This window comes from Carassius carassius, chromosome 38, assembly GCF_963082965.1.
Source record: "Carassius carassius chromosome 38, fCarCar2.1, whole genome shotgun sequence".
Classification (NCBI taxonomy): domain Eukaryota; kingdom Metazoa; phylum Chordata; class Actinopteri; order Cypriniformes; family Cyprinidae; genus Carassius; species Carassius carassius.
In genome coordinates this window covers 5,202,815-5,212,885 of record NC_081792.1, presented here as the reverse complement: position 1 = coordinate 5,212,885, position 10,071 = coordinate 5,202,815, and the positions used below count along the sequence as shown (strand labels likewise).

The 10,071-nt window shown below is 37.7% G+C and overlaps 1 protein-coding gene across 1 annotated transcript; it reads left to right on the top strand.

Annotated features, from left to right (window-relative positions):
• Window positions 1–2,253: 2,253 nt before the first annotated feature.
• Window positions 2,254–7,696, top strand: LOC132118926 (protein lifeguard 2-like). Its single transcript, XM_059528684.1, has 12 exons — window positions 2,254–2,292; window positions 2,807–2,870; window positions 2,938–3,014; window positions 3,094–3,158; window positions 3,594–3,647; window positions 3,744–3,794; window positions 3,924–3,963; window positions 4,789–4,826; window positions 4,932–5,019; window positions 5,174–5,269; window positions 7,133–7,186; window positions 7,302–7,696. Exons 1-12 carry the CDS (start codon window positions 2,278–2,280, stop codon window positions 7,446–7,448), a joined length of 789 nt encoding a protein of 262 aa, XP_059384667.1. The 5' UTR covers window positions 2,254–2,277; the 3' UTR covers window positions 7,449–7,696.
• Window positions 7,697–10,071: the final 2,375 nt, after the last annotated feature.

The following is a 10,071-nucleotide window of genomic DNA, read 5'->3' as shown; positions in this document are numbered from 1 at the left end:
AATGTTTGTGTCTTACCCTCCTTGTGAAGGGTGTCAATGATTGTCTTCTGGACAACTGTCAGATCAGCAGTCTTCCCCATGATTGTGTAGCCTAGTGAACCAAACTGAGAGACCATTTTGAAGGCTCAGGAAACCTTAGCGAGTGTTTTGAGTTGATTAGCTGATTGACATGTCACCATATTCTAATTTGTTGAAATCGTGAATTGGTGGGTTTTTGTTAAATGTGAGCCAAAATCATCAAATTAAAAGAACCAGACTTAAACTACTTCAGTATGTGTGCATTTAATTTATTTAATACATGAGTTTCACAATTTTAGTTGAACTACTGAAACAAATGAACTTTTCCACAACATTATAATTTATTGAGATGCACTTGTAATCAGCCTGGGTCATCGTTACAATAAAGGCATGTTCATGACCTTTGATATCATTCAAAATACAATATGCCAAATCATCCTTATTTTCAATATATACAGTAAAAATATACTGCACAACCATATTCTACATCCCCAATTCTACCCAATACCTAAACTTAACAATTATCTTAGGAAATATGATTGAGAAACTAATTCTAAAAATAAAAATAAAACCCTGTGCTAGTCAATGCAAAAGTTATTACTATTGGACTGAAACCAGGCCATAACAAAGAGAAGAGCTCCCTCTACTGTTAGATAAGATGGACTCTTCTAACAAATACCTACTGAGATGTTTCTCTCCCTCGACAGTATAAATAAACACGAATCGTACGATATCACTGACATGGAGGCTTCCAGGCACTCTAGAAATAAACCTCTAAACCTTGAACTTTCTTAACACACAGCCGATTAGCACTTAGTCATTACAAAACTGTTTCAAAAGCTGACTGTCGCATGATCCACAACAGGCTGATGCTTCGCTAATGAATATTACAGTCATATTGTCAATAGCCTACATAACATTGTTGTTGTGCTTAAACCTCATTATTGTTCACATATGGTCACATTAATTGTCTATATAATTGTTTTTAAGCAATATTTTATAGTAGCCTATGAAACTCGAAACAATCGATTAAAAAGCTAAAATGTAAAAATGCAACATAGGCCTACACTCAAAGAAAAGTCCATGAAAAGGGGGCCAATTTATTAATTATGTGTTAATATTATGGAATTCCTAATATGGATTTTCACAGGTGTTTTGACTATATTTTGTATTTTTATGTAAATTACACATTGCATTGTGTAGTGTTTTAGGGTTAGGGAAATGTACAGAAATACCAAACCATGGTTTCCGACAGAAATTGTAATGAATCTTTAAATAAAAACAAATTACATTTAACACCGAATGAATAGTATTGGTTGGTGTCAGCTATTCATTACTAGAGGTGTTTTTCTTATATCAACAGTAAACTAATACACTTTGATAACTTCTAACTTTTGTTTACTGGCAAAAATATGCATTTTGATGGGGAAAATAGTATTTTTTGTGTTTTTCTTCTCTCTCTTTTTTTATGCTGTTAATTATATTTTACAAAAAACGATGTGTTAGTCTCACCATCTGGAGAGCCCTTGATAACCAGCAGAGGGTATCCATACCATAACTCTGTCACACAGTCTTGGACTTCATTTCCCATAATCCTGAGCGCCGGACTCATCAGCCCTCAATGTTTGCACCTTAACCCTGTCTGCTCACACTATATACATATATATATATACCCTGGTTTATTCAATGAAGTCTTGCATGTGTTATGTATGGCATTTCTGAGCCATTATTTCCTGTTATTCCATGTCTTGGTTGTTTCTGCCCCCGTGTTTCTCGTTATTGTTTGGATCGTTTTGCTGGTTTATGACTTTTGCCTGTGTTTGGATCACGATGGTGAATTACCCTCTGGATCCTCAGCCTTCGTGTCTCAGTGCGGTTCATGACAGTGTATTTGTTTTTTCAACCCTGTTTCAGAACTGTGAACATATCATAACTGTTTTTTCATGAAAATATGTATTGAATACATTGTATTTGACACATATCTACATAACTCTAAATAGAGCAAATCTATTTTCCAATCGAAAGGTTGCATAGATTAAGCGAAAGCCCAACTTTGTGTTGAAGGTGGTATTTTCCCGCTCAATCCCTGGACCGTTGCTGGACTGAACTGCTAAAGCCCTGTGTGGAGGAGGGACTGATGGGAATGAAAGAGGGATTAGCCTGAATAGACACTGTAAGACAAGAGTAAATCTGCACTGCAGACTGACCCACATCCAGCACATCATATCATCTCCCAGCAGTGGGAAAAGAAAGAAAGAAATGACACAGAAAAAGGTATGGTATTGTTTTACTGATCACTCGAATAGAACAGACATCAGGAGACTTTCTTCAAACATTTAGTGGCATTAAAACTGAGCAAAAGATTTCATGTTCTTATTTGAGAAGCAGTGTAGTAAAACCTCTGAAGACAGAGGCATATTTCTATAAGGAGATTATTCGGACTATTTATAGCTTACCAGTTTTATTAATTCTCTAAATAAAACAATAAAAAATAAAATGTAACTGACGATCTTAAATCTTGCAGTCACGCATTAAATCTAAATGATCGGTTCACTATCTGCTGGTTTATTTTGCACAGGTCTGTTCATCTCTGAACTGGATTCGGATCATATCTATGAGCTTATAATCAACACTGCAGATATACAAACATTATATCCAAGATGTCTTTAAAATATTTGTTAACCAAAGAGGAGAGTTTGCTCAGTGTATTAATTTAAATGAAATGATTATTTCATTGATAGCACATTGTTGGTCTCTATATCACATGCCCTTATGTTTGTATCCACAGGTCGCACCAACCGTCCAGACTGTTGAAGGAAACATGTCTCCAAGCTATGAAGAGGCACACACAGGTATCCTGCCTTTTGTCAGATATATCATATTTTCTTCTCTTTTTTTGATTTGATCTTCTCTTTGCAGAATGTCCTGGTTACTACTATGGTGAAGGAACCTTTTCCTGGGATGACATGAATATAAGACAAGTTTTTATACGAAAGGTAGCAATTAAAATATTTAATTATGTAAAGTAGATTATCGAATCAAAATGCAGCTCTTAAGTTTATCATATTCTTGCAGGTTTACTCGATTGTGATGCTGCAGCTGTTTTCAACAGTAGCAGTTATTGCTCTCTTCACGTTCTGGTGAGGAACTGATTCTTGATCTAAAACTCATATGTGACAGTGTCTCATTACTGAATTACACTATCAGTCAAAAGTTTGAGGACAGGAAGTTTCCACAAAAATACTGCTTTTATCACTGATAATAATCAGAAATGTATTAGAATGACTCTGAAGACTGCAGTAATGAAATTCAGATTTGCATTACAACAATAATGACATTATTTGACATATATATTCAAACATAAAGCAGTTCTTTTAATTTGTAATAATATTGAACAATATTACTGTTTTTCACTGTATTTATTTTTGATCAAATAAATGAGCCTCAGTGAGCAGAAGAGACCACTTTCAAAAGCATTAAAAATGGTTTATGTTATGAATCAGTTATGTGTAGGCTAAGTATATTATATTTTTATATTGCCTATTTGACTCTTGAGCCCTTTCTGTCTGCTTTAGTGCTCCAGTGAGGATGTACATTCAGACACATCCTGTTTTATACTCCGTGTCCAAGTACGTGAAACTACAGGTTGATCAGTAATAAAATGTTTACTGCTTTAAAACGTTCCTCACTGGATCTGTAACTCAGGCTGTGTCTGTGTTCTGCAGTCTTCTGTTTCTCCTCACATATATCTCATTGGCTTGCTGCGGTGGTTTGAGGTAAGTCAGTACACTTAATACAGTCAATTGCAGTTGTGGTAATGTACTGGTTATACACTCATCTAGAAAATAATAAGAAAAACATTATAATCTAATATTGGAATCCATTTTTTCTTTTCTGTATTGCAGGAGGCAGTTTCCATGGAATCTTAGTCTTCTTATAATCTTTGTGAGTATCAGTTTAAAGATACATTAAAGGAATTGTTTCACTAAAAATGAAAATTTGCTGTAAATTTGCTCACCTTCTGGTCATCCAAGGTGCAGATGAGTTTATTTCTTCATCAGATTTGTAGAAATGTAGCATTGCATCATTTGAGTCCAAGCAGCTGATAAAAACATCATAGTAATCCAGAAGTAATCCACACGGCTCCAGTCCATCAGTTAACATCTGGAGAAGTAAAAAACAAATCTGTCATTAAAACGTGTTTCACTTCAAATCATTGCTCCTGGCCATAATCCATTAGAATTATTTCTCCAGTGAAACGTCCATCGCCTGTTGTCCTCTCACATCAAAATCCACACACATATTTGTTTAAACACTCATCTTTTCACTTCACAACCCATTAACTGATGGACTGGAGAGCTGTGGATTATTGGGATGTTTTTATCAGCTGTTTGGACTCTCATTCTGACGGCACCCATTCACTGCAGAGCATCCATTGCTGAGTAAGTCTCCAAATCTGTTCTGATGAACAACAAAAAGAAAGAAAGATTCAAGCATATTTTTTCCTCAAGCATATCATTAAAAATTTTAAAGACATTTATTTATTTTAAAATGTCATCTACTTTGAGTTCTAAAACAGTCCATCACCACAAGTTAAACGCATGTCAGCCTTTGGTCTTAGTTAACTTATAGTATTTTAGACTTTTTTTCTTTATTAATTTCATACATGCATTGCAATTTACATTTGATTAATATCATTAAAATAATATGAATACATTTACAAATGCCCCCCCCCCAATCCCCCCCCCCTCCATTTATTTGCAAACACAGACTCTGAGCATGGCTTGCATGTTGGGTTTTATCTCTAGGTAATGACACATCTGTTGTGTGTGCACGCTTTCCCAAAAATGATCTCTTAAATTCCAGAAGATGTGTTTAATTTCTGTAATGGTACCTTTTCCTGTTTCTGCCAGTTTCTACAACACCAAGTCTGTAGTGCTGTGCATTGGCATCACTGCCACAGTGTGTCTGTGTGTCACTATCTTCAGCTTTCAGAGCAAGGTGAGCAAATACCAGAAAAGATATTCCAATTAGAAATATTAATAAGCTTTTTAATGAACACCAGTGTGTTTTATCATATTGCTGTTGCCAATGATATATACACATCGTAAAATACAATAATATTCCATTTCTAAAGTGTTATTTGTCTCTCTAGATTGACATCACCTCTTTCCAAGGTCTTCTCTTCATTCTGTGTATGGTCATGTTTTTCTGTGCTATTGTCATGGGATTTGTGGTTCCCTTTGGCTATGTAAGTATCCAAAAATATAAGTAAATAAAAGATAAAAAGAGAAAGCCAGACTTGAAAATTTGAATGAGTTTTAAAAGTTTAAATTTGAAGCAGTTTTTTAAGACGTTATAAAAGCTCAACATTGAAAGGTTTTAAGGTCCTGCAATCTCTCTAACTACGAACCATTAACTATACGCCCTTTCCCTCAATAAACTCCTAATTGCTGCTTATTATACTGTAGGACTGTTAAGTACTTGAATCTGATTGGTTGACAAACGTGTGCAAAAAAATGGTGTGTAATTATTTTCAGGAAAACAGACGGCAAACGTAGTTCCAGGCAGTTCCTGACGGCATTACGAGTCCCTATCACTTCACCAAATTATTTCAGTTATTTCAAAGTTCCTTACAGCCTAAAACACAACAAAACTGACAAAGCAAACAGATAGAGTTAACAACAGGATAAAAATGACAAATTATTTCCAAGTTTTTGCCAAGACACATTTTATTATTTATTTATTAGTTATTTATTATTACGGAAAACGCATACTCTCTTTCTCCCGCTTTCTCTCCCTTACAAACCCACACACACACACAGTATAGACACACACACACACACACAGTATAGACACACACACACACACACACACACACACACACACACACAGTATAGACACACACACACACACACACACACACAGTGTAGACACACACACACACACACACACACACACACACACAGTCTCACACACACACACCCACACACACACACACACACACACACAAATGGAAAGAGCTCTCTATGGTTCTATCAGTAAAATATTTCAATAACTTCAAAACTACATGTCATTTCTTATGAGCAAAATACTACGCACTGTTCATGAACTTACATCTTCACTATTAGTAAAGACGCTGCTGAACACTGTTGAGAGACAAACTCACAGACGAAACTCACACACGACTAATCTCTCTCTCTCTCTCTCTAAAAACGTCACTATTAGTATACTATTAAAGGTTCAAGCCTCTGTTGCTGAGGTCTAGGCCCGGATTTACCTCTTGTGAAAAAAAAAACAAAATAATAATAATAATTGGGCCTTCTTTATTAATATATAATATTACCACCCCAAACCAGTAAACACAAATAATGATATATCATAATGATTACTATTGTATATATTCACTAATTGACAGTTGTAATGGTTTCCATGGATAACGATGTTCAGTCGACGTTCATCCACTGAAGATTTAATGTAGTTGAGAAAGACCATTTAATTAAGTAAAAAGAATATTGACTGGAGTTTTGGCTGCATTACCACCTTAGGTGTGCATTATTTCTCTAATGATTCAATGGCCTGGTCCTCAAGACGTTGTAGAGAGAGAGAGAGAGACAGAGATAGAGCGAGAGAGAGACAGAGAGAGAGAGAGAGAGAGAGACAGAGAGAGAGAGAGAGAGACAGAGAGAGAGAGAGAGAGAGAGAAGAGAGAGAGAGACAGAGAGAGAGAGAGAGAGAGAGAGAGAGAGAGAGAGAGAGAGAGAGAGAGAGAGAGAGATTAAGCATGTGTGAATTATTTGAGTTATTTGTGCGTCTCTCAACAGTGTTGGGCAGCAATATCTCTACTCTACTAATAGATGAAGAGACGAGTCTCTAAGTTTAACTGCTTCAAAAACTGTAACCTTACCATCTTGCTAATGAGAAATGTCATGTAGCTTTTCAGCTGCAGAACTATTTTGCTGATAAATTTGCTGACAAGTTTCTGTTTATGTCTCTGCGTTTGTGTGTGAGTACGTGACTGTACTGTATGTGTGTGCCTTAAAAAAAAAAAAAAAACCTTTAAAATTGCAAATATAGATTGTAGTCACTTTCAAACGGCTTTGTCTTCTGAAAGGTTCCCTGGTTACATGCGGTCTATGCCAGCATAGGAGCTGTGGTCTTCACTATGGTGAGAAGGAGATAAGTCAAGAATGGATTATGGTTTTAAATGATGATTATTTATCATGTGATTAAGGTGATATAAGGTTGACTGACCTGTGTCTCTCTCTCTTCTCCTGTCCCAGTTTCTCGCTTTTGATACACAGCTGTTGATGGGGACCAAGCAATATGCAATGAGTCCTGAAGAATATATCTTTGCAACACTCAGTCTCTACCTGGATATTGTGTACTTGTTCACATTCTTGCTTCAGTTGTTTGGTAATGGGAGATAATGTGCCATGGATTTGTCGTAATATTGTCTGTCATGTACAATATTGATGGCTAATGTTGAAACTGTTCTGCAACCTCAATGTTTTTAGAACAACACATTGCCTTTTATTTATAGTTAGTTTGAAAGAAAATCAACTTTGTAAGAATGTTTTCTCAGGTACTGAAATATGCACTTCATGAGTTATTCAAAGGTCAAAGTCAAAAACTTTTCATGTGACTAAATCAATCTATATGCTGCACCAAAACGTACAAGGATTCATTTTAAAAGTAAAGTAAAATTACAAATTAAGATTAAAAATGTCCATATCCACAAATGTCCACAAATCTGGGATTTTATCATGAACTATTGGTTTAAAAGTAGCTACAAAAATGAAGTAAGGCCTTTTGCTTATGACAAATTATTTGTTTATATTACTCGTCTCAATAACAGTTTTCACTCAGCTGGTTGTTGAAAGTTCAGATAGTTGAGTTTATATTAAGCTCTATTATTTTCATACCAATAATCTGTATGTATATATATATATATATATATATATATATATATATATATATATATATATGTGTGTGTGTGTGTGTGTTATGCAGTCATTAAGTGTTAAAATTAAGTGTAAAAAAACATTTATACATAATAATATATATACAATATTCTAAAACTCTTGTCATATAAACATTTGATTATCACAAATTGTTATTTTGAGATCATTCATTTTGCAATGCATTGTAGTATTGTCACTTAGACATCCTAACCTTTTAGATAATGGCTTTTGAAGTATTACTTTAAAAAAATAAAAATGTAAAATGACGTTACCTTGCTAATATGGGAAAGCCAAAAAGAATGGACAAAGAAGAAGAATGAAAATATGAATGTCAGTACAACAGTTTAATCGCAATGAATTTGTAGTGCTGTAGTGTGATGTTATTATAAAATATTCAAAATAAATAAATGCACAGTGCCAGGGGTCTTGTGTATGTGTGGTGTATGTTTGGATTTCAGAAATCTGAATGCTCATGATATAGTATATGTCACGATCGGTGTTACAGGAAACACAGGAGAGGGAACCAATTGCAGGTAAGTCCTTCATTTAAGGGGTAATCCAAAGGGGTAAACAGTCCAGGCAGGGTCAAAACCAGAATATCCAAACAGAACATAAACAAGACACGAAGACAAGGTAAGGCAAGGCAAGGCAAGGCAAGGCAAGAAGCGACGGACGTGAATAACTATAAACATTAAACAAGGACTCCGTAACACAGACTCAGACAGACCGGGTAAAAATACACAGAAGGATAATGAGGGAACAGGAGACAGGTGGGGAACAATCAATTACTAAACAGGAGGAAGGTGACCAAATAAGGGAACAGGAAGTGATAAGGTGACAGACACCGTGAGAAAGGGGGACACCTAGTGGAAACCCAGGGAACACAACCCAGACACTGTGACAGTACCCCCCCTCTACGGAGCGGCTCCCAGACGCTCCACGACAGACACAAAACAGAGACCAGGAGGGAGGCGGACAGGTGGAGGCTCAGGGGGAGGGACGGAGGGCCAGAAACGAAAAACAAGGGGAACAGGCACCAGAATGTAAACACAAAAAAGGGAGACCAGGAGGGAGGAGGACCGGAGGAGGTCCAGGGGGAAGGTTGGAGGGCCAGACTAACAGAGAGGAACAGGGACAGGGGTGAACACAAAAACAAAAAGGCAAAAAAAACAACATGAAGCCCCCTTTGGGGTCGAGGCCAGAGTCCTCCAGGGCGGGGCAGAAGACCACCACAACCGTGAGGTCAGGGCGGAAGCCCCCCAGGGCGGAGCAGAAGACCACCACAACCGTGTGGTCAGGACGGAAGCCCCCCAGGGCGGAGCAGAAGACCACCACGTCCTTGTGGACGAAGCCAGAGTTCTCCAGGGCGGAGCGGAAGACCTCCATAGCCGTGTGGTCAGGGCAGAAGGCCCCCAGGGTGGAGCAGAAGACCACCAGAGCCATGTGGTCAGGACCAGAGCCCCCAAAGGCGGAGCAGACCTCCGTGCGGCTGGACCAACTGGACGACGAAACTCTGGTAATTCCCTGGTGTCCTTACTGGACTCCAGAAGATTGGTGCTGGCCTGACACTGCTCATGAAGATCATTGGTGACTTGCCTTTGTTCATGAAGATCAGAGGTGACTTGCCTTTGTTCATGAAGATCAGAGGTGACTTGACTTTGTTCTTGAAGATCACCGGTGACTTGCCTTTGTTCATGAAGATCAGAGGTGACTTGCCTTTGTTCTCGAAGATCACCGGTGACTTGCCTTTGTTCTCGAAGATCACCGGTGACTTGACTCAGTCCTTGAAGATCACCGGTGACATGACTCAGTCCTTGAAGATCACCGGTGACTTGAATCAGTCCTTGAAGATCACCGGTGACTTGACTCATGCCTTGAAGATCACCGGTGACTTGACTCAGTCCTTGAAGATCACCGGTAACTTGACTCAGTCCTTGAAGATAACCGGTGACTTGACTGAACTCTGAAAGGTCGACGGTGACTAGCCCTGACTCTGAAAGGTTGACGGTGACTAGCCCTGACTCTGGAGGATCAGCAGTGACTAGCCCTGACTCTGGAGGATCAGCGGTGACTAGCCCTGACTCTGGAG

Bases quoted from the DNA above. Each gene is read 5' to 3' on its own strand.
- LOC132118926 (XM_059528684.1), top strand. The intron at 3,795-3,923 runs GTAAGTCAGTAC...TCTGTATTGCAG, and splicing joins GCTTGCTGCGGTGGTTTGAG to GAGGCAGTTTCCATGGAATC. The intron at 7,187-7,301 runs GTGAGAAGGAGA...CTCCTGTCCCAG, and splicing joins GAGCTGTGGTCTTCACTATG to TTTCTCGCTTTTGATACACA.